General features: G+C 43.6%; 4 protein-coding genes across 10 annotated transcripts in view; all 4 read left to right on the top strand.

Annotated features, from left to right (window-relative positions):
• The window catches only part of LOC105560237 (THAP domain-containing protein 4-like), a 3,190-nt gene extending 1,813 nt beyond the window's left edge, over positions 1 to 1,377 (top strand). Inside the window, exons 2-4 of the mRNA XM_012009167.1 lie at positions 121 to 193; positions 321 to 837; positions 939 to 1,377. Of these exons, the coding sequence (XP_011864557.1) occupies positions 460 to 837; positions 939 to 1,073 (513 nt within the window). The 5' untranslated portion in view covers positions 121 to 193; positions 321 to 459 and the 3' untranslated portion in view covers positions 1,074 to 1,377. The remainder of the gene's footprint in view (positions 1 to 120; positions 194 to 320; positions 838 to 938) is intronic.
• Positions 1,378 to 1,459: 82 nt separating this feature from the next.
• On the top strand, positions 1,460 to 2,809 carry LOC105560235 (THAP domain-containing protein 4-like). Its single transcript, XM_012009165.1, has 2 exons — positions 1,460 to 2,356; positions 2,453 to 2,809. Exons 1-2 carry the CDS (start codon positions 1,955 to 1,957, stop codon positions 2,567 to 2,569), a joined length of 519 nt encoding a protein of 172 aa, XP_011864555.1. The 5' UTR covers positions 1,460 to 1,954; the 3' UTR covers positions 2,570 to 2,809.
• A 1,616-nt stretch (positions 2,810 to 4,425) lies between these two features.
• LOC105560234 lies at positions 4,426 to 10,708 on the top strand. Its single transcript, XM_012009164.1, has 4 exons — positions 4,426 to 4,947; positions 5,033 to 5,095; positions 6,825 to 6,987; positions 7,431 to 10,708. The coding sequence occupies exons 1-4, from the start codon at positions 4,865 to 4,867 to the stop codon at positions 10,248 to 10,250; spliced, it is 3,129 nt and encodes a 1,042-aa protein (XP_011864554.1). The 5' UTR covers positions 4,426 to 4,864; the 3' UTR covers positions 10,251 to 10,708.
• A 649-nt stretch (positions 10,709 to 11,357) lies between these two features.
• Positions 11,358 to 24,899, top strand: part of LOC105560233 (AMP deaminase 2) — a 42,293-nt gene continuing 28,751 nt past the window's right edge. For 3 of the 7 annotated variants that reach the window (XM_012009157.1, XM_012009156.1, XM_012009155.1), the window contains exons 1-2: positions 11,358 to 11,557; positions 16,159 to 16,298. In XM_012009157.1, the coding sequence (XP_011864547.1) occupies positions 11,373 to 11,557; positions 16,159 to 16,298 (325 nt within the window). In that variant the 5' untranslated portion in view covers positions 11,358 to 11,372. Of the gene's footprint in view, positions 11,558 to 12,901; positions 12,982 to 16,158; positions 16,299 to 18,464; positions 18,618 to 19,353; positions 19,522 to 24,899 lie in introns of those variants that run through there. The other 4 variants (XM_012009158.1, XM_012009161.1, XM_012009162.1 and 1 more) reach the window with 4 other exon arrangements.

The following is a 24,899-nucleotide window of genomic DNA, read 5'->3' as shown; positions in this document are numbered from 1 at the left end:
ACACAGTTCTTGGATCGTGGACACAAGGCTTTAGAAACCTACCTCATAATAGAGGACTTTTCCTCTACCCGTCTGTATTACAAAATTTAAGGGCTGATTTAAGAACGAAACGTTTTACAGGGCAAGACAGGGTAGAGAGACCCGTTCTCGGAATTATCTGCCTATTGAAGTATCAGCTGTACGATATATAAAGGTAACGCACTCGACAGGGTGAGAATCGTGGCTTATTTGCCGCATCGGAGATATATTTAATTTTCCTAAGAAAAAGTTAGAAAAAGTAGTGTCTATATCCTAGTGATCGCAATTACACGTGATTACAGGTTATATCTCGTCGAGTCCACAAATTCTCGATTCAAAGTTGGAATTGAAGAGAACACCTGGAAGGACAAGTTAACTTATCCGGCTGATACACCCGCCTGGTACATACATCCAGAATACAGAAAATAATACAGTGGAAACATGGCATCTATGCCATTGCACGAGGCACTAGGACCGCTGGCCTGGCTGGAGGGAACGTGGCTATTGGAGGGTCAGGGCGATGGCAAGTACCCGACGATTCAAGATTTCAACTATTACGAGGAGTTGAGCTTCACGTCCATGGGGCAACCCATGTTCAACTATACCGCGCAGAGCTATGCCTTGGACTTGAGGAAGCCGATGCATCGGGAGACAGGCTTTGTGAAGGTGAACCCGGCAACTGGTCAGGTAACTCTTATCTCGGCGCATAGTTTTGGCCTGACGACCATTGAATGTGGCGAAACATTCGACAATGCTGTTACTTTTAACAGTACTGATATAACCAGGATGGAAGGAGCGAAGATGCCCCACGTTACTCAGGTACTTACTAAATTTTATCAACCTGTAACTCGGTTGGCTTTTGCCAAGTAGATAACAGCTTGATTGCACAATTGAAATAACGTAATTGAACTTGACGGTAGGTGCGCAGGGAATTTAAGCTCCACGATAATTGTTTGGAATATGTGCTTTACATGGCGACGTCGAATACTCCAGTATTGACCGAACACTTACGAGCGAAGTACGTGAAAGCGAGCGAAGGGTTTAAAAGATGGTAAAAGAGGTGTGAAGGGCAATATTTGTTAATTTCAATTTTTCAGCCAGATTACAATGTGCTCTTTGCGTCTAGAAACATTCTGCTTTATATAAGCAAATCAAAACGCGTCGAAAATTTGTCGACAGCATACGATTGTACGATGTACAATGTACCATTTATCAACTTGCATAAGTTCTTTAGATGTATTTATCGCGGCTACAAATTTCTAGACGCAAAGAACACATTGTAGATCGGGATTTACTGGTTGTGATTATGATTTTGCAAGTGGCACGCGTTAATAAAATGTTAAAACGGCAGAAAAAGTATGTACATGTCAAATCAATTCATTATTTGATAATCTACTGCGATTGTATGAGCATCCGTTGCATGACTAAACTATTATTAGCAATGCCATTATAGATCACAGATTCCATGAAGTGGCCTTTAAAACTTATTCATTGTTCGTTATGTAATAGCTTGAGGCCTGCTTTTTGTACGTATATTATGACTGCGTAATATTACGTTTTCTACTTGCTCGAAACGTGTATATATAATTAAACGTCGGAGGGAGAAGGAGGAAAGACGAAAACTCAATAGGCGTTGAAAAGGACAGACATTATTTAATGATACATGAAGCGTATGTTTTTTTCCGATGGCGATTACGATTTCCGTTGCGAGATAAGTGTCGAGCGGTTCGGTAACGTTGCAGAGCGTCACGTGGTAGCGTACAGCTTCGTATTATAAATTCGAGGATGATTCAAAGGTATAAAATACCGGAAGTCTCGTGCTGCGAGTTCAGTGTCGAGTGCGGCTTGCGGTGTGTAAGTTACGTGAAGGACGCGATTAAAAGCCTTGCCGGATTGTCCGACCGCTAGCTACAACAGGCTACAACTAGCTGCAAAGATGCTTATGAGCATATTACCGCTGCACGAGCTGCTGCACGTGCTGACCTGGTTGGAGGGCACGTGGATTACGGACGAGCCCGCAGTGGGCACGTATCCGACCATCAAGCCCTTCAACTACTACGACCAGATCAACATTACGTCCATAGGTCAGCCGTTGTTCAACTACGTCGCGCAGAGCTGGCATCCGGAAACGGGGGTGCCGCTGCATCGGGAGACCGGCTTCCTGCAGATCATACCGGGAACCAAGAAGATCGCTCTCAGTCTGATCGACAACATAGGTCTGTTTACCGTCGAGCAGGGTAATCTGGTGAACGACGACAACGGTACCGCGGTCGAATTAAAGAGCACCAATATACTCACGACGGACGCATCGATACCGTCTTTTCCGACTTTGACAGAGGTACGGTCTCGCGTTTCCACCGCAAAAATCTAGCGCGTTGATAATTAAGTAAGTGTATCGATTATTTATTCGATTTTTTCCCTTTCCCCACGACAGACGCGTCGAGTGTACAGACGCAACGGTGACTACTTGGAGCTCGTCTTCTACATGGCGACGTCGAAGACACCCGAGCTGACGGAGCATTTGCGCGCTAGGTATAGAAAGGTGGCATGAGGATCCGCGAAGGAATATGTGTACGTGTGCGCGTGTCCGTGACACGAAAATAGGGAAGAATCTCTAAATCTCTAGGAATTATCCATTCGTTACCAGTTTTGTAATTATTTACAAATAGGAAGCAAAAACGTGTCTACCCTCTAGAAACGCAGAATTATACATGTACTCTTTAATGTAGTTAATAAATAACAACGTGGACCTCATTTATTAATGCGGCACGATGTGTTCGCTCGCACACATACACACGCACATACACAGTTGCGCGCCTTCTCTTATTTCGCTTTTATCAAGGTGAATCAACTAACTGGAAGGTTGGGGGTTGGGGCGTACGATATCTAGGAGAAAATTTGCAACTAGCACGCGACGTGGCCGCATAGAGAATGCGCCGCAAATTGCATTCTTAAGCGTATCCTTTCACGCTCGATCGATGGAAATTAGTTATATTTCGTCGCTAACTACTGCAATGTGACTTTTATCGATTGCGATATACTTGCGGGCATTGCGAGTGACGTCGGAATTACGTAGGAGTGCCAAAAGTTTCAATTTGGTCTCTACTTTTTAATTCGCATCGGATTTTATCGCAAAATGAAATTTAGGATAAAAAGGCTCGAAGAATAATATTCAATGATGCGATAATCAGCGATGAATCCATTTTGGTCCAACTCCAAAGACCATCTTGCGTTAAGAACAGAAGAATTAAGCTCGGACTTAACAAAAATTGCTGTGAATCTTAAAATTTAACGAACTAAACATTGAAACGTTCACCTTCTGTGAAATTAGGTGTTTAACTAACTGTTAAGATTGGAGGAAAAAGGTGCCTGGTAAAGAAGAAATTGGCAATTTAACTTCTTATTGTTTCACATGAATCTATTGTATCAGTTTTGTATTAGTGGTACGAAGATTCGAGTACGAGTTCTTTTTAAGTACGAAAAATCACGACTGGTACAGATAAGAGATGATCATCATGCGGGTACGAGCCCACACGTGGCGAAGAACGCGGGCCCATTTCGTAATATCGTGAAATCCAAGTTAAACGGCCGCTGCTTGGTCGCACGAATTTGCTCGGCATAAAGGGGGTAGGGAACGTAACACCTGCGTGTTTACCCGCTGAAACAGCCCCGACCTGCCACGGCGGGCTCGACGATTCGACCGCGACAGTTGCTCGCCGCGTCGGCATGACGAAGGATCGTTTCCTCGCCCTGGGAGGCCGCATATCGGACTTGAGCACCGAGTGTTCGTTTCGTTATCGTCGCATCGCTACCGCGATCGCGCGCGGGTAATTCGGGGTAATTCGAGGGTACTCGCGACACACGACCTGATAGAAATATTTTGCTGAAAATAATATGAAATCGAAAAGTGAAAGTTATTAAAAAATTACTGAATGTACATCGAAAAGAAGCATAATTTTTCTCATAAAATTCAATATAACACTGTACAATATAAGGAAAGTTAAAATACACGTTGAAAAATAATAAAAAACTGTGTGTGTGAACTATTAGATATAAAATTACTGAATTTAACTAAAAACTGGGTTACTTTTAAATACAAAATTTTTGTAATAATTTTTCACTGTTTTTTTTAAATATTGATGAAGTGATAATGAAACCGGGTTAATTGAGAAAAATTTTTAAATACATTTCAGTAAAGTATCATTGTATTTTCAGTAAAATATTTCCGCCAAAACACTCGACCTCTCGTCCTAATAATTTAGTCTCCGTTTGACTCGAGCTTATTTGGTCATTTTCAAGTTTAAAGGTACGTGTCGTTCGAATCGAATCAAGTTGAGTCTTTAATCCCGTCCCTTTTTTTCTTTGTCTGCGACATGTCTTCGATTTTCTTTTAGCAACGTTTTTATGATTTCAATATTCCACGTTCTCCAACGACTTTCATTCGTTTTAATATTTCTTCGCATAATCCTCGCTTCTAGGAACCTCCTGTATTTCTTTATTTTTGTCAAAACTTTGCACGCTTCGTATTTCTTCCACCCTTTCTTTCATCTTACGGGGCTCATATTTCTTTCGGGAAAGTTAACGTGATTTGAGGTTCTTGGGGATTGCTAGACAACTGCGGGAAGATAATAAAAACGCATTTGTGCGCGGTTTGCATTATTCTTTTTACCATCCCTTTTTAGAGATGCTTAATTGCTCGAGTCACGATTATCGGCGCCGCAAGACTCCGTCGTCTCTCGAGTCGCACCGTACGCGAGTCCGAGCTTCCGTCGCGCGAAGCATTTGAATCGGTCGTGCGTCGATCGCCTCGGCGCGCACGATCGCCCTTCGACTTTTTCACCTCTGAATGGCGCGCAGCATGGCACCGCTTTACGACGGCCACGATTATTACAAGCGGATGTTCGAGCTCCAGGAGAAGCTGCGGAAGAGGCAAGTATACCGCTCGCGGAATAATCGCGCGAGCGCGCGGACTATCGCGGGGCCACGATTGTCGATAACGTCGCCAATTTTCCAGCGAGGAGGAGAGGATACGACTGGAGGAGCGATTCAACGTGCTCATGCGGGAGTCTCGTAGCAGGTGAGTGAGTCTCCGCCCGTTCGGGCATCCGAGAATTCCAACTTTTCGTCTTGTCGCGTACTGGCGCATTTAAATTTGAAACAGAGAAGTCCGGGTTACAACGTGACACGCTATTGTAATCATAGTGAAATTAATTCATAGTTGATCGTAGTGAAGTTCGCTATATATTTGTATAAAATTTATGAAGCTTGATATTGGTAAACTTTACTCTGATTGGTCAAGTTTCAATCTAATCTCAATCTCAATCCGTAGTCTGATACGGGTCTGATAATTTAATGCAATCTAATTAGTACACATTTCTTATACGGGGCCTTAAGTTTGTTTTAAGATGTTGTATGGAACATTTTATTGGCAATGGAGTATCTAAAGACTATCTTAAACATAAGATCTGACTATGAGTACTGTCCTAAACATTACTTTGTATGTTTATAATTTAATGCAATCTAATTATTACACATTTCTTACACAAGCCCGCGAAAAAAATAAAAGTACCCTGTGCTGGGAATCTAACTAGACTATTCTTATCTATTTTGAGTCGCTGATTACGAATCTGACGTCAAAATTGCTCCACCACGTTACCGGTTTTTTTTTTTTGGTAATCTTAACATTCAAACGTGCTCTCTAAAAGTCAATCAGTGACTTATCACTGAAAACAGTGAATATTCACCGATTCACAGTTATAATGCACTGATATTTTTTCTATTTTTGAGATTAGTAAAAATTGTGGTGGTGCGATTCTGACGTCAAAGTCGTAATCAGCGACTCAAAATACAGAAGAACAGCCTAGTCAGATCGCCAGTGCAAGACACTTTCTTTTTTTGTGGGTCTGTGGGTTTCCTGGCTTCATCCGTAACTCTTCCAACATTTCTAACGACATTCTAACATTTAGCAACGATGCTAGAGAAATTACACCTGAAATACTCGATATCGATCCAGTGGTAGTCCAGTTTCTGCGGAATGTCACGATCAATAAACGCCGCGGGCGCAATCCCATTCCCGTTCGGCATATCTTCGCGGTCGGGACGACGCGAATTCCTCTCCCTCTCGTTGTTTACGCGTCTCGATTCGTGTCTGGCCGAGACATCCGAGCGTCTCATCGATCGCGAATATAGGAATAAAAATGTTCGTATATTTCATGCCGCACGATAGCGCGCGTCTCCGTTTTTAATGGTGTTGCGTCAACGACATATTGTCGCGAAGACCTCGGTGACCTTACGCCATCGAGGTCACGAAAGTGGTTTCCTCGATCGCGAGGGAGTCGTATTTACTCCTCAATCGATATCCTAACTCTTTGGGCATGTGTGTACCACTCTACGTACAAACGTAAAAATATTTTTAAAAAAGAAAATATACATACATGAAGTACCTAATGCAACGCATAATCTTAATTTGTTGACTTTTTAATTGCAATTTACAAAATATGAGATAGCGGAGGTTTCTGTTGAATTAATAGGCAACTTCTGTTGACCCCACCATGAATTTAGTGCTCTTGGAGCGAAGTCTGTTTAGTGAAAAATTCTTTCATAGATTGTGTAATCGTTGCAAAAAAATTTGTGATTGAATTTGGGTATCGAGAACCTGCTATCTCTTATTAGAAACCTATCTCATAATGGAGGACTTTCCTCTAAATATAATGACAGAAAAATACAAGAAAGCGTCTTTTTAGTCAGGATATTATTCTTGGAGTTGCCACCCGATGGTAGTTCGATGCTTTTTCTTTTTATTTCAGACACGACATCTGTATAAATCGGTTGCGCATGAGGTACATACAATATCTGGAAGAGCAACGCACGAGGGATGAGAGGAATCACAAGCTTCTCGCGGCACTGGATGGAGTTATGAACAAACTCGCGCTGATAAGCGCGAAAAAAGACAGACTCAATGTTCTCCGAGTGAGTGTTCATTATTTTTTCAATCGGGGAATTTTTAATTACTCTATCGAGAAATTGCTTTATTGTTATTTGCTATTTTTTTGACATGGTAATATTAAATTCATTGCGTTGGAATAAAATAACGAATTGCTGCGAAATAAAAAGAATTACAGCCAACAAAATTACTATCTTTATCCGTTTCTAAGATCGATTTATTAATATATGTAGAATGCAATTAACTTAATACTCCAAATGAATTATAGTCGGGAGTCCGAGTCAGTAGTCGAGTTAGAGTCGGGAGTCTGTAGTCTGATACGGGCTTTACGCTCACACTCAGTCCATTCTGCACGTCGGCGGTTCTTTATAATCGCGCAACGAGACGTATATAAATGCAAGAGAACAACTCTATTGTTCCACATCGATTTGTTCTACCTTAACGAGCGTGAATGTTGACTGTTTTCCAGAAACAGTACGAGGCTTATTTACTTCGCGCTTATGCCAATCACCGGCCACCCGGTAGCGTCACCGGGGACAGTGGCATCGCCAGCCAGAATGAGGATAAATACACGACGAGGAAAACCGTTGCGATGGCACATCCCGATTTAGCGCCCGCGGAAACGAGAAGTGTTTCGTCACCGCGGATGCATCAGGGGGCGCCTGATCCCCAGCCGAGTCAGCCAAGAGCCGCGTCCAGGTTCCACGATCAAATTGCCGTGGACGCCTCGTTAAATAATCCTCCACCAGTCTTGACGGCTGCGCCAATAGGTGCAACCCTCGATGTCGATCATCGTCAGACGAGTGTCCCACGCGGATCGTATGTTTACGCTCCCTTGCCGAACGCTCATCAATATCTACGGATACCTTCCAATTACGACAAAAGCGCGCCTCGCAGTCTTCAGCATATTCCGGACATTAGCATCTCGTACGCGGACGCGCCGGTTTTGCCAGTGGCACCTCCCGACGACACGCGGTCCCAAGCTGTACCTGTTAACCGATTCTTTAGGGAGCATGTGGAATCGGCGCGGGCCGCGCCCGGTCTCTCGGCGACCGCGCGGTTCCCCGTTGGAGACGCGTCGCGGAACGTGCCTGCGCCACGTCAGTTCGACCCTTTAACATTACTGCAGTATCACGACGCCAATATATTGCTGTCCGACCCGCGATTACAGAGGGGAGAATACGATCCGTCCGACGCCGCGGCTGTGGGGCCAACTTTGGTGACCGGGAAATCGAGCACGTATCGAACGGGAGCCAGCGTGAATGTCGCTAACGAAATCGGCCCGCTGCCGGGATACATGGACTACGTCCTGCCGAGTGCGCAGAGATCTGACGACGAAGGGTCCACTCGTTCCATCACCAGCGACGACTTAGACGGTCTGATCAGGCGCAACGAACGCTTGTTGTGGGGCAAAGCCGAGATTGCCAGGACGCCTTGCCGACCGCCGATCCCTTCGGGAGTGGACAACGCTAATCTGGACGAGAACGACATGACAGCGCTGGTGGAGAACGAACTGGATCGATATATCAGCAACATTCGGAAACTCCATCGGGAGCACGGCGCGCAGAGCTTGGATGAGCTGGACCACGAGCAGAACACCAGCGGCGACTTGCTGAATGTCTCCCTGTCGGAGGACGCTCTGGAGCTGCCGGCCGAGGACCGGGCGAGGAAGGAGCGGGTGCCCGAGGAGATGGGCAAGATCCTGGCGTTGGCTAGCGACCTCGCGTCCAGGACGGCGAATCTGAAGGAGGTTGCGCGAGATTCGGCCGGGCAAAGCGGCAGCGTTAGCTCGCCCACGGAGGTCGAGGACGGAATTAGACGGCGCGAGAGCGACGCGTCGGAATTGAAAGGGAAACGCGAGGCTGAAGGCCGCGCGACATCGGTGAGAAGCGAAATTAGAGATGACGTTGCGACACGCTCGGCGAAATTGGAGCGGCCGCGCGGGGACACGAAAATTGCGAGGGAGAACTGGAATAATGCGGATGCGTCGGCCGGGTCGCGAGAGCGCGATCGGGAAGCATCTGCTGCGAAGAAAGACAACGCGAATGAGGAAACAGCCGCGAGTGACGATCCGAGGAATGCGCTCGAGGAGAAGCGGCTCGATCTTGTAACTGGTGAAGAGTCAAATATCGAGAATCTCCTCGACGCCGCCGAGGAACTGGCGCCGTGGGATCTCGCGAGTGTGCAGAAGCAAGTTCGCGAGTTGCATTTGGACGATTCCGATGGGGACCGAGCGGCGGCAAGAGACGCCGAAGACACGGTGGACAGGATCAGAGAGGAAGTCGCGAGCGAGTCGGGCGATTCGTCACGATTCATCGAGCAGAGCGGCGTGAATGACCAAGTGGAGAACGCGCCTCCTCGTTCGGAAGTGGAAACGACAAGGTTGGACTCAAGCGAGGCGAGTGAGATCGAGGGGCAAAACCAAACAGCTTCTATCGAGGTCGCGGAGAACGTGCCTTCTAAAGTTCCGAGTCAACAGCCAGCCGGTGAGGCTGAGATCACCTCGCAGCCAGGTGAGGCACTTGTTGGCGAGCCGAACGGAGGTGATGGAAGAAAAGGGGACGAGACGACGGAGCTTCGGGTCGACGAGCGACGCGAAGGCGCGGTGAAAGACAGCGGGTACAGCGTCGAGCAGGGATACCTTGAGGATCCGAGTCAAGTGCAGCAGTACGAGCAGCAGGATCCGAATCAGCAATATTACGACCCGAACATCCCGTACGAAGCTGGTAACGAGGAGTACGAGAGATACGCTGATCAAGGATACGCCCAGGAGGGCCAGGAATACGTCGAGTACGTGGATAGTCAGTACGAGCAGTATCCCGAGGATCAGCAGTACCAGGACTATTCCAACGCGCAGTACGAGCAGGACCCGAATCAAGCGTACGACTACGGCTACGACCCCAATCAAGGCTACGGGGATCCCGGCCAGCAGTACGACCCTAATCAAGGATACGAGAACAGTCCGGATAATCAGGCGTACGATTACACCGAGCAACTCCCCTACGATGCCAATCAGACGTACGACACCGCGTACGAGCAGGAGTACAAGGAGGAGCAGCGCGACGACGCTGCCGGGGATCGCGCGGAGAAGCCGGAGACGGAGGAGGCCACGCCGAGACAAGCGGATCCGGAGTCGGAGCGCAAGCCGGACGCGGACGGGGACGCCGTTAACGGGGCGGGTCAGCCGAGGAAGAAGAGGGACGTGATCAAGTCCCTGCTGGATTCCGACACGGACACGACGATCGAGCGCAATGTCTCGAACACGGAGAGCGATTTTGATTTCAATTAGGACGCGCGATGCGCCGGGAGGACACCGAGCCCGTTGCGGATGGAGAAAAGTCACTACGGCGAGATCTTGTTGACGAGATGAACGAGATCCTCGCGTCTTCGAGTGCCGGCGACCGAAACCGATTGACGCAAGGACAGTGACTCCGATTTTGACTGAAAAATGTGTGACGAGGGAAGAAAGCGCACAGTTAGGTAGCTACGAGCGGGGATTAAGCTAGCGGACGTCTAATTGAGACAAATTGGAGGAAGAACGCGATCGAGTCCCGAATGAATTTCAAAAACGGACGTTCGGTATCTACGCGCGAGAAACGCCTGGGGCGGTGAATTTAATTTTAATTACAGTTTCAATTAGAGCCCACGAGAGCTGTAGCGAACGGCGAGAATAAGTAATTACGAGTTTCGCTTGCGCAAATATCATATTTACACAATGTAGGCGTAGAATAAAATGGTGAAACAAGATGCGAGTGAAAATGTACGTTATTTCGCGGGCGTTCGCCTATTTTCGAGTAGTTTAATTAATCGTACATCCGTAAATGCGCGCTTACGGTCGCGAACGGACTCGTTACAAAATGCACGTCGACTGTAAAAGTCGACTGTCAGAAAGACATCGAGCTCGGGAAGAAATATCGAGTAAAAAGGTTTTGCGCAGACGAGAAGGGGCTAATTTTGGTTCAAGATTAATCAGCGACTTCATAGATTCGAGACGGCGGCGCAAAGTTGATGTCGAAGTGGGAGGAAACTCCCTTAAAGAATCGCTCCAAGTTTCCCCTTTCGTTTTCTCATCCGGAGCACGCGTGTATTGCGCAACACGCGCGACAACCCAGCGAATAAGCTCGTTCGGCGAGTACATTTATTATTTAACGGCGCCAATCGGTGATTCGCGTCTCAACCACGCAAAGTCGGCGGACTCGTTCTCTCTCGTCCGACGTCGTTTCTTTTCTTTTTTTTTCACGCGAGGTTCCGAGGGTCTGCCGAGCTTTTTTTCCCCCTCCCCGTCTAATCTACGCGCTCGTGCGAATACTTTGCATTATGCATGTTGCACGCAGCGCGAGGGACCTCGGTCCCTCGCGTCCCCGTGTAATTAGTGCGGCGCGGCGCGGTGCGTGGCGGTCAGTCGCACGGTATGGATTTTCACGGGATCGACGGGGAGCGAGTCTGCGCCGGCCGGTACGTCCGCGGTTCGCAGCTGTGTCGCGCCTCCTCGACCAATCGCGCTCAGTGCCACGCGCGTCACACCAACGAGCGCAGTGCCGTAGGAGTCGTCGCCGGAGTGATCGTACGTTTCGTCGCGAGTACTCCGAGAAGAAGGTAGGTACCTCGCACGCCCTACGCCACACGTTCCCCCGCCTACCCTTAGGAACTATCGTCCACGTGCGAGCACTGTTTCGCGGAACGCGACGCGCCGTTTTCCTTTCTTCGCGTCGTGGCCCGCGATCACGGGTGAATCGGGTGAAAGGAACCGAGACGCACACAAAGAGCGAGAGCGGAGGAGGAGGGGGAGGGGGGAAAGGTACATTCGCATACGGCGTGGGACTGTTTTGTTCATTTCAATCCGTTCCACCTGCCCAAGATAATATTGATTTAAAAAAAAACTACGGGACACCCTGTACGCACACACGTAAGGAAATTCCCCACGGTAGTGCTAATGAAGGAGGTTCGTGGAGTTGCAAGACGGAACTGTTAAAGCCTTGTGTCCACGATACAAGAACTGTGTCCAAGTTCTGGTTCCAAGAAATGCGCAGCCAATCAACTTGCAGCTTTTCCGTAGAAGGTACAGGTCGATTGGTCGCACACTTCTTGGAACTGGAACCTGGACACAGTTCCTGAAGGCTTTGAAGCCTCGTGTCCACGTTCCAAGAACTGTGTCCACGTTCTAGTTCCAAGAAACGCGCAGCCAATCAACTTGCGGCTTTTCCGTAGAAGGTACAGGTCGATTGGTCGCACATTTCTTGGAACTGGAACCTGGACGCAGTTCCTGAATCGTGGACACAAGGCTTTATTTAGATCGCGTCGCATTGAATCCTGCATTGTGTGTGTGTGTGTGTGTTTTGTTTTTCAAGTATACCCGTCGAACCTAAATCCGTACAGGGACACTTTCAAAGTGACGCCGGTCAATATCGAGCGACACGTGCACAGAAATATGTTATCTATCGGGGATCGTCGGCTATCTTGTCCCTCTGCAGAAGAGGGTGGCGCGCAGCCATTCGTGCGACGATACGCAAATTTACGCGTACGTCGGAGCGTGCGCGTCTTCCCCACATGCGCTCCGATAAGCGCTTAGCTTCACGTGTTGACGCATCGGTGACTCTCGTGCGTGCGTCACCTCGATACATCGCAGGCCGTGACTCGCGGCTTGTTTACGCGCGCTCCGGATACCCGAGCGCACTCGCGAAGAATCTCGCGCGCGCAGCGTCGACCGGAGGAGCGCTCGCGCCTCGCCTCGACAGTCTCGACGCCCGTTCGCGAATTATTCCACGCGTCGCTTGAACGTAGCCGCGTTCGCCCCTCGAGCAACTTCACTCCGTCGATCGCGCGGATCGAAGCGACGAGTGCAGCCGGGCGCCGCGATTGGCCGAGCGCGCGTGCCGCGCCGCCTCGCGATTCGCTCGCCTCGCGACGCGTCCATTCCGCTGTAGCCGTTCGCCCGGGCGGCCGCCGCGCGACACGATCGCAGAGCACGCGGCGACGTTTCTCTCCTCGCGCCCAGGGCCAACGGAACGAGCTAGTGAAACGTAAGTGAGAGAACCGGAGGTGATAAATTGCGCCTCCGTTTCACGCCGGCGGATGCGATAGCGAGTCTCCGGTTTCTGCATTTGCCGCACGACGCGCGTATACGACGAAGAATTCACGCGGCGAATCGTTGGCGTCATCAATTGATCGCGCGACCCACGCGCGTGTGTTTCTCCTCCCGTAAGAGCCTCCGATGATCGGATGGTTGTGAGACGAGAATGACGTGTACATTAATCGATACCGATCTATTTATTGCATCTCTTAACGCTTAATGCCGGCGCACGTTACAGAGGAGAGTCCCCTATCGTGAGATACATTTTTATTGCCCTCAGAGTGAAATCTGTTTGGGTGAAAATTCATTCTTAAGCCTTGTGTCTGTGATCCAAGAACTTTGTCCAAGTTCTAGTTTCGAGAAATGTGTAGTCAATCAACCTGCAGCTATTCCATAAAAGCCATAAAAGGTGATTGGCTACGCATTTCTCGGAACTAGAACCTGGACACAGTTCTTGGATCGTAGACACAGGCCCTTAAGCCTTGTGTAAAATAAAAAAGATATATGGATAATTATACAAAAAATCGAGCATACATTCAAGCCAAGAAATAGCTTAATCAGATAAGCAAGGTTAAGACAATTTTGTTTTACTATTTTCTTGGAATTTCTGTCGATTTTCGATATAACAGATTATAAAAATCACGTAATGCACGAAGAACTTCGCCCATTTCCATAAGGGTGTTGGGCCATCGGGACTTAAATTATATGATTATATAATTTCATAGCTAATAACGGCAGTATTAAAGAAAAAATAGTTTTAGATCTTCAAACCGCCGCCGAAAGCAGCTCTCCTAAATTTCTCCGGTCATTTCATTCATTCGATAGAGTCTGTCATCGGAGCTATTCCAGGTGACGAATACGTCATTTACTCATTTGTATGCTCAGAAAATATCTATGTATATATCATTAGAAAGATATTTAGTACATCTCTCTTTGCCGTAAAGATTTCTTGTATCAAGTATCAAGTCACGCAAGGTCTCGCTATCGGGCAACACGTGGCTCAGGATACAGAATAGAACTCAGCTGTGATACTGGAGTTAATGATCTCGTTGATTGTAACATCGATATTGTGGATTTAATATTTCTTAAATACAGTCCAGGCGTGTTAATAAAACACGGTACCATGTTACATTGTAGCAGAATACAACGATGAAGAGACGTCGTTAAAGTATACACTGAGAAAACAGTCTCTGAAAATTTATTTGTGGCATATAACGTTTATTTCACTGAAATAAACATTACATGCCTCAAATAATGTTTATTTTAGCGAAATAAACATTATATGCCACAAATAAATTTTCAAAGACTTTTCTCTCAGTGTATTACTGCACTGACAAATAGATTTACTTAAAAAATTATTTTTTTTACCGAAGTAAATATTTATTCTATTTGAAGAAAAGTATTACATTTCAAGTAAATCTGTGTATTATATTATTATAAGTAAATTAATTTAAGTCATTACACTTTCTACACTCAAATAAAGATTTCATGAGATAGAAAATACTATTTATTAAATGAAATCATTGTTTTTGTCAAATAAGAAATCCAATTTTCTTCGCTGTAAAACTTATATCTTAGTGAACATTTTATAGAGTTAGAGTAAATTTTTTAAATTTAAAATTATCTACTGTTTGATATTTAATAAATACTTAAAGAAACACATGTTTCAATTTGTTTATTATAATTTAAGTTAACAAGCTATTAGGAGCCACTTAATGAATAATTTTCTTGAGTAAAGTCATATCTTTTTGGATGGAAATATTTGTTTTTATCAGTGTATACATGTAAGAATAGTGCTCGTACATTTAGGATATGCTAAGAACCTTTCTCATGGTATACAGATATTTTCTGAGCGTAGCAGTGGCACGTTTGTCATCTTGGACAGCTCGGATGATGAGTCATTGGACTATTAAATGACATTTCTAGATTCGTATCACATGAAAATTTGTCGCTACATTTCGGGTGATGATTCAGTATGTGGAATATTTAACTGATATGCCGCGTCATATTATGTAAATTGAACCGAAAGATATCGCGCGATATACGTGCGCAGAAAAAAATGTCAGTCGCCATTGTATCTAGTGTGCAAATTGCAACACACGTTGCAACTTTCCTGCGTAAGCGTCAGTAAGTAAATCTCGCAGGCAGAATTTCTACGATAAAAACATTATTGCGCGTCGCTGTTTTTAAAACAATTCCACGCTAATTAATTGCAACAATACGATGCGATTAATCTCTGTTTAAACGAGCGCGACTTTAAGCTCTTAATTCGCAGTTGCAGCGAGCCGAGCGTTTAAAACTTGATAGAATAACAAATTTGTTGCGTCAGAGATGCGCAATAAAGCTAATCCTACAGTATTAATATCAATGTGGAAAACAAATTGTAATATATGTTGTTAATTTTGATTGGTATCTATGCGCTTTAAAGCAATCTACGGTTTATCTTCACGAATAATTTTCTACTAAATTACGTATTATGATCTATGCATTCGTTTCATTAATTCGACAATCAAATGGCAATCAAAATTCTTTCACGTTCGCAATTGTTATGAAGATTATTATATCACAGTGTAATGTTATTTTCTCACAATTAGCCTTTCTTATCGGAAGATAAGAATTCTTGTGTGATAAGAAGAGATCTTTTGATATGATTTTCTTATAATTTAAGGAAGGAGGGATGATAGAGTACAATGCTACAATTTTAACAGAGGACTGGTGGGGCTCAGTTTTATCTGTCATTATAATTAATGTTTTGTACAACATCTATTGAATGATTAAGTACAATAACAATCTCGAGTATTGCAGAAAAATATAGAGATTTAAAAGAAACATATTTTTAGCAAATGGTATTTCTTAGAATCGTATTGCAGAGGCGTATACGTTATATATATATATATATATAAAAGGCCATGCGCTCCATGCGAGAAAATATACAAGGTACAATCTTTCCAAGAATATATCTTCTTGGAAAGATTGTACCTTGTATATTTTCTCGCATGGAGCGCATGGCCTTGTAGACTGCGCGCTCCGAGAGCTTATCGAGAGAGCCGTGACTGATAATGCAGCCACGTCAACGCCGCGGATAATTAAATAAAGCGGGCACTCAAGGTGACGAACGCACTTGCAGAATTATGGAGGATGTGATGGCCGTGAACGGAGCGAAGGAGGTGAACGGTGACGCGGACAGGATCTACTACGAATTGGACGGTGAGGGCGATGCCGACAGCTCGACAACTCCAAGCCACAACGTGGACCACCATCGCGATCGTGAGTACCGTCGAGTGTCATTTTACGATGTAACTGGTCCTAATCAATCAGGCGTGCGACGAGTCGTTGCTATATGCATTAACAATAATGATAGATTTATTGCAATACATACTGTACAGTGGAGAATAAATAATTACGGGGCAGGATAATGAGAGCGATTTAAAAGTCGGAAAGTTGTCACAAAGTTAACAGACGTTTATCCGAGTCGAGCCAACGTTTTCCCTTAGCTTCTTGAGGTGTAGCGTAGTTTAGGAAATGCAGTGTTAGTCCTTGACGAGTGTTTATTCGCTGCGTCAAAGTTACCCCTTTGACCTCCTGAAAGGGTTGCACAGAATTACTTTTTGAAAGACATTTACTCGTCGGAAATAGAAGCTACACGGGAGAGAATTTTCTCGCCCAATTTATCCTGAAAATCATGTGGTTGTGGGACAACACGGCATTTCGAGAAATTTTATGCGAATTTTTTGAAATTTTCCCGTACGTTTTGCTAGTAATTGCCTGTACTTATTGTTAGTACACATTTTACTAGTAAAATGTATGGCAAAATTTCAGAAAACTCTCATACAGTTTTTCAAAATGCCAAGTTATCCCACGATCCCATGATTTCAGAGTGAATTTTAAGAGGAAATTCTCTTCGTGCGCACTTCTTGAATTCTCGAACGGCAAAATCAAATCAATGACACTGAAATCACAAGAACAAAATCTCCGATCAATTTGAGACTTTTTTTTTCTCTACAAAGCTCCAATTAAGTGTTGCATTTCGCTGCGATTTTGCGCTTCGAATGGCCGATCACGCCGCTCGACTGCAATTACAGCGCGAAACGTATCGCGGCACTAGCATTATAGCAGTCACGATTCCCACATAGCTACGTTTTATTTGGCCGCACGGAAGGCGAAGTTAATTAAAGTTTGCGAGAGGGATGGAGATCGATATGAATTATACGCGGCAGCCGCGATAGGAAGACGAATGCCTCGGAGATTTTCCAGCGTCAGAACTCGCCGTTTCTCGTGATGCTATATATGTATGGAAATGCCAGCGTGAAAAATGGTAAATAATCGAGGAAAGCCAGGAAGAAATGTCAAATAAGCGAGAAAAATTAACGAAATCGCGAGAACATGAAACTTTCATGATCGACGGACAGAAACGAGTTGAAATTATTGTCCCATGCTTCGATCTCTATAATTTCATCATTTACCAGAAAAGTTTATAACAGCTTCAAGCACGCTTTACGTGGTTTATCAAACTGTGACAATTCCAGTCACGGCGAACCATTCGATTGGCAGCGAGGACTGTTCGCGTAAAGCTCGTTTTATTTTTTATTTTTACGAGTTCTCCTCGTGTTACAATCGGCATTGCGATAAATATTACCACATGTTTCGGCTCGAATTGGTTGACACCCGTCCTAGACAGTAGGTTGGTCTAGGTTTAAATCCCAAGATAATATTTTTCGCAATAAATTCTTTACAGTGTCCAAAGTATACTCATCTAACATTTGTTAAATTGATTATCAATTTAATAATGTACACTATTTTGACCACAGCGCAGACTGTGTTTCAAGACCGAAAGTTAACGGCGCGCAGTTTACTTAGTTGGAAAGCAACATATGACAAAAACATATTATTAGGCACCAAGAAAATATTTGTGGCCAGTTTCGCAAACGTCGGTGAACTGTTACCGGTTCGATCAACTCCCTATCTTTCTGCTTTATTCTTTACGAGAAGACGGAGAATCAATTAATCTCCGGTTAGCAGTTAACCGACGTTTGCGAAACTGGCCCTTAAAGCCGTTGATTAACAACGTAAAATTCCGTTAATGTACGCGTGCGAAGATTTCGAAAATTGGCAGGTAGCCTAAGACCTTCTCTCTCTGCAGACGGCCGATAGTATTTTGGCCGTCGCGGTCACAATGGTGCCATCGGTGCTCGTCTCGCCTCGTCAGTGCGAGGCGAGACTTTCGGAACGTGAATAGAGTTAGGCTTCCCAGAAGTAAACCGCGATTCGGCCGTCACGGTAGTTTCGCGGTGCTCCTCGTCGAGTCGTGTTATGCACAGTCGTAAATCCCGGGATAAAGTGGCGTTACGTGAAATTGTCAGAGTTTCTGGAAAGACATCTCTCTCGCGATATAATCCGGCCGATTCGAAGGTCGACGTCGATGGTGAATCCCGAAAGTGACGTACGTGAGGTTTAGGAGATTCCGCGGAAACAGCTCCGGCGGCGATTGCACAATTCTGTCGAATACTGGCGATAATTGGCCGGCGAGACTCACGTTTCTCAATTCCGATCTAATTGAGTGAATTATAGATAGTCTTTACGATACAGGTAACGAGGTCTTTTCTTAGGTTTCTCGATTCAAGATAAATGACTGTAATTACGTTATCTTCCCCACACGACACTCTAAAAATTGGTCATTGGCAAGAATTACTGATGGAAGAATAGAAAAATTAAGTTACTTGTCCAGAACACGAAATAAGTTACAACTTAATTTAATAATTTCTCAGTTTATCTTAATCACAACAGTGGAGCGTTGAGACGTTAGTCACATTTGTTTATCAAGTTAAAAGTTTTGTACCGCTAAATTTCCAAGATGGAAATTTCAGTCGAACTCTCCTCCAGACAAACATTTATATCGCTTGCTCGTCGACGCCCAGGTGTTACATAGGCAAATTGGCAATCTCGTCGCGTTTCGCGATTCTGATCCAACCGGAAGCGCGGATTTACGATCACATTTGTCGCTTCTGAATTCGCGACGTTCCGGCAGTCCCTATTGTGTCTCGCTCGCCTCTGTGACCTTGTTCGCGCGTGTCGTTGATAAGCACGGTGATTAGCGCGTTATTCAGCGTAATGCCTTCGACGTATAATAGCTAGAAGCGCGTCGCGCTGTTAAGTCGCCTCGCCGTCATCCAGCTCGATCCTTATCTCTCGCGAGCGATTGTAGTCTTTTTTTTCAGAGTCACGGAGATAGGATATCGCGAGAGAACATTCGCGGCACTCTAGAGAATCTCCGGGCAATCTTTTATTTATCAGCAGGAGCGAGCTAATAAATTTTCTGTCGAAGTAAAAGGAGGCGCCGGTAGTGCAATTTACGCCGTATCGAGGACCGCTTGATTCGGGGGCGATCTGGGGAAAATGTCGATCAGGGGTGTGACCACTTCGGAGAGCGAAGCGTTCCTCGGTTCCTTGCGCCTGCCGAATTTTCTGATTGACCCGGACGAATTTTATGAAGGTAAAAGCGAGCGCGAGGGCTCGTGTATCTGTCGAATTGTGCGATGCTTAACCGCTTGTCGTCGGAATCGGTGTAATTGGCAAAGCGCATTCACGTCGACGTCACCTCGCCACCAAACTGTCCGAGATAACGGCATCTCTGCGCCGCGGACGGATTATTCCGTGTAACGTGTGTGAATAACAATGGTGACGTGTCTGTGTCCGTTGTAATCGCATCAGCGTTTCTTAATTTGTCAATAATGCAACTAACAGTCGAGTCATCGTACTCGTACCTGCATCCTCTTAACCCTTTGAAGCATGGTGGTAACCCACGTTACCACCTCAACTTCTTTACTTTTTGGCCACATGATTTCCAGTTAACGCATCTAGGTCGGGATTTTTGCATTCTTTGGGTATCTTAGCGATAAAAGAACATAAAAAAGTTTAGTAGTTTTTAATATTTATTGTAAAAGTTTTATAAACAAACAAATAAGAAAGAAACAGCAATTTTTTGGGAAAAATTTATTACTGGCCAAGTTTTTTGAGATTATTTCTTCAAAACTTTGTACAAATGGATTAGGTTTCACAAAAAAAATGGTTCGATAGAAAAATATATGCTTTAAAGGGTTAATTGCGAAATGTACTTATTGTTGGATTATCATGTTTATACATTTGATCTGTAGAGATCATGGATGTCTATACATTTTATTTAACACCCAATTCCCGAAAAACGAAAAATCACACTGGTTCTATAATTATGAAACGCACTGTATATGCGTATTTCTATGGAGTTTTTACACCTTTTTTTATGCCTTTCCGGAATTTTCCGACCGTGAATCGTGTCGCTTATCTTCCTAAGCTCAATATCACATTTGTCGTACGACAAATGTATTATATTAGAGCGTGCTCTTAAAACATACATGTTACTCAAGTTAACTATCCAAGTTATCGCCAGTACAAGCGGGAGATGTTAACGAAGGAGGAAACGTTGCACTTGACCTTGTTTGGGATTATTGTTCCGCTCGAATTATCACGATAGGATTTTTTTGCCTCAAAGTTCGAATAACATGTTCGAGTTATGTAATTATAGTTTCGATCATTTCTCTATTTACGATCAAGGCCAAGATATGAGGCGGCGTTTATTTATTTTATGCAATTACGCACCTGTTTTCAGTAGAATAGTTCAATTTTTACTTAAGGAAGGAGATATTATATCTTCCCCCGAAATTCATTATTTTAAAAAATCGTGTATGAATTAATTAAACAAGCTTTAACTATTTTCATCATACATTAAAATATTTTTCTCGATTTCACCAAAATGGAAACTCGTAAGTTTTATTTCGATGGCGGAAATAGAAATAGAAAACGTTCTAACTGCAGGATTGTTTCAAAAGGATTATGTTTATCTTTTGTGTTTGACGCAAGTGTCTTTATGTAAATTGTTATAAGTGTCATAATACAAGCTGCAATCCTGTAATGTTACGCAAGAATCTTTTAGAAAAATATTACCGGCCTTTGCCGGTCTAAAAGATTCTTGCGTAACATTATGGACAACAGTAACGAAGAAAATAATTACAACCGAGAATACTTAAAAATATATCCGCAGAAGAGATTTCATTATCACAAAATAGGATCGATATTGCGACAATCATATTATTATCGGGAAGGGAGTATTTTATTCTTAAATGGAAGAGTCTTAAATTTAGAATAAAATGATGTTAGTGCGTGCTTCATAACACATCGAGAGAAGATTTATTCTAAACGCAGGATATAAGCTTAAAATACATATATGTTACAATATCTGAACACGTTAATCTTTTAATTCGAGAAAGGAGAATAGAAATTATTGGTTTAATCTTAATATTGCTTAATTGTTTTACTGCATGAGGTTGTGATAAGTTTATATCTTCTAAACATGTCATATACAATTTATATATCATAAACATGATATATATATAAATATGTCAAGAATATCTTTTGTTTTGCCATAAGCAATCCTTTCTGAGAGGATACAGTTACGATACAGATACGATTAACCAGCGTTAAGGCCTGTGTCCACGATACTAGGACTTTGTCCAAGTCCTAGCATCGTGGACATACACTGAGAAAAAATGAAAATTTATTTGTGGCATATAATGTTTATTTCATTGAGTTTTCTCAGTGTGGGCCTTTGGAGAGATTGTACATTTAAAGCAAGACCGTACAAATCACGCATTTATCTAAATCTCGATCCGAATTCTCCGATTCCGAAATTACTTACGGCGAGCCCCGGCAAAAGGTGGCCAAAGGTAATCTTTCGCGGTCTGAGTGTTAACGACGTGCCAATGAGCACCGAAAATATTGACGCCGGCTTATTTCCGTCCCGCGGCGCGGTATATTTGTCGCGAGAACCGGGCCCTACGTGCCAGACGCGAGGACAGGGAGGTGTCGACGTTCTCCCAAAAAGATTGGGATTGTGCCTCGTGCGGAGATCCACGGAGGTAACCGTGCCAAGGAGGTGCGGTATTGATTCCTTCCGCGGCTACGTCTACGCTATGTCGCTCGTCTTGGCGCGCGTACTAACAGCATCGCCGCGGCCGGCCGCCAGAAATTGAATCACGCAAATTCACGCGATTTGCCGTAAATATAGATGTAACCGTGGCGTTCGATCGCGTTCTTCGACGCTTCAAGGAAATTTCCGCAAGTTGCTCAGAACCGGTTGCACCATATCGCTGGTATTAGCTAACGCGTTGAATATTCATGAAAGCCACCGTCATTAGAGAGAGACAAAGAGAGAGAGAGAGAGAGAGAGAGAGAGAGAGAGAGAGAGAGAGAGAGAGAGAGTCCCTCTCGTTGAAATAATTACATTCCTGCGTATCAAAACTATCTTTTAATAGTTTGATAAATTATATTAAAAATGTTGATTTTTTGGGTGATGTCTTTTGCGCCCCTGAAACTTTACGAATACTTTGTACACTATATTTTATAGAATTTCAACTTGGGCTTGAAATTAGAGAAAACTTTGTTCCAGAAATATTAAAAATTACAGTTGTTTAAACCTAAAATGTGTCATGAACGTAGAAATAAAAAAAATGTTAATAAAGAAAAATCGATCTTGCATTACTTGAAATATATCGTAGATAAAAAAGAGAGGTGTATATTCGGAGACACTTTTTAACCGCAACTACTGCGTATTAAGTGATTTTTTTGTTACACGAGTCACATAAGCATTAAATTTGCTATACGATTTATTTAATGTTACTTTTAGCTGTGACGTCTTAAAATTGTTCGCAATGAGTTTTTGGATAAAGTAAAGTCCGTCTATAATTAGTCCGTGGTGCGTAACGCAAGCACTTGTTATAGAGTCGACTGAATGCAGTTTCGCGATAAGATTGACCGATAATGATTATCATAATATATGCGATAGCAAATCTCTTTCGATAGAGTCATAAGCTCTAATATCTACTTAATCCTTGCTGCTTTATTTTAATCTCGTAAGCGAGTCATGTTTTACCTTATTCGCATTTTTCACATAATGCAGGCATAATAAGCAAAATACACATACATATTTATATACAGTGTACAAAAGATGTTTTAAAAATGCTTCTAATCGCTACCTGTTTCGTGGGTTTGGTAAAATAGATTCAAATTACGAATAAATTTTTCACAATCTGATGATAAACTGTTCAAGTCTAATTGTGAACCTAATTATTTATAACTAATCTTTCAGGAGATAAAACGGCAAGCACATTCGACATAAACATAACACTTAACATTAAACGAGGGGGGAAACCGCTGAGGGCATTGTGGTGTACAGATTTGCGGCATTACTGGGCATTACTGGGCATTACTAGGCATTTTTTGGACATTATAAAGATAAAATAAGATAAAATAAGATAATAATATAAATAATAAGGATAACGTCGACAATTAACTGGCACAATATATTTCGTTTAGAACATACAACGTTTCGACCAGTAATACTGGTCCTTATCAAGTATTAAAAAATTCTTAACCCATTAGATGTGACAGCAAAAAATGGGTAACATTGGTAATAGTATAAGAATACATGGAGGAACGAATCACTCTGCACAGTAACACATATGGAGTAGATATAAAATATTTTAAAAAGACGTCAATTGTTGTGAAAGGTCGGTAGAAGACTTATAATAAGACTTATAATAATATAAAGTAATGCCCACCGGGCATTAGTGGGCATTGGTGTACGAGATTTTGGTCAGCGGTTTCCCCCTCGACATTAAACATGACCGTTGGTAAGTTCGAGTTATCTGTTGCAAAAATTAATATGGCAAATAATTGTGTACAAAAACTTATACAGTTTATTTTTATTTTAATTTACATAGAGAGTAAAGTTGTAGATTACCTGCATTTTGTAGATTGCTTTTGCGTCAGGGACTTCTGCTCCCCATTTCATTCAAAGCGCACAGCTGACTCAGAGCGTCATTCTGTAGCTAAATGTCAAGGCCAAAAGAGGGCAGCAGAAAGATTCAAGTGAAATGATTACTGAAAGAAGCATTGCATATATAAGTATGTGTACGCATGCATTGTAAAATGTGTATGTGAATAGGCACATATAAACAGCTGGATAGAAATATTAAACGACAATTGGACATTCTCGTTTAACATACGTGACAAAAACACCGGACTAAATCGGGCACGTTTTTTCTTTTAATAAAATTTTCAAATAGTCAAATATAAACGAGTCCTCCGCAGCTCAAACTTATTGACTCCGCGTTTGATCAATCCCGTGATTTTAACGCCAGAATAATTATGATTAATTTGTAATTTTATAAATCTCTTCTACTTTACGTCTACAGAGCCGATCGGTTTGGCTTCGAGGAGAGACATTCCCGCTCAAACGCGTGCGAGAATGTCACGTTCCTGGAACATAACATTCTCGTGATTCGTAGTACGGCTTGCATGATGCCGGTGACACCGATTGGAGGAAATTCCTCGCTCGGTTCGCGACACCAATTAGCTCTGCTGCCGTGTTCGCCGCACGCGAAAATCATTCGGCGCGACAAGAACGACCACGTAATTAAATCAGCGAGTGCGTCACACGCCGCTGAGAAACAATCCACGAGTTTGTCAGTGACAGGGAATATCGCGATGCACCGCGGTGAAAAATAATTAATGTTTATCCGTGGAAAAGTTGCGCCCGTTGCGTTTGCGACTTTTACATTGTCAAGTACACGTCAAGTTTTACTTGGACTACAGTACGAAGATTTATTGCCTTTTATATGACCGCACCTTTTAAACAACGTGCAATACAAATCGGCATAATATTGAAGCATCGACATATTGATACTTTTACCGCGCTGTTTATACCTGAAATATTGCTACGTCTGTCGTTTTTTAAATCTTTTATTCGCGGTAGCTAGTTTCAAACCCGGTAAACAA

This window comes from Vollenhovia emeryi, unplaced genomic scaffold, assembly GCF_000949405.1.
Source record: "Vollenhovia emeryi isolate VEMERY1.0 unplaced genomic scaffold, V.emery_V1.0 DF939235.1, whole genome shotgun sequence".
Lineage (NCBI taxonomy): Eukaryota > Metazoa > Arthropoda > Insecta > Hymenoptera > Formicidae > Vollenhovia > Vollenhovia emeryi.
This window is presented reverse-complemented; position numbering and strand designations above follow the sequence as displayed.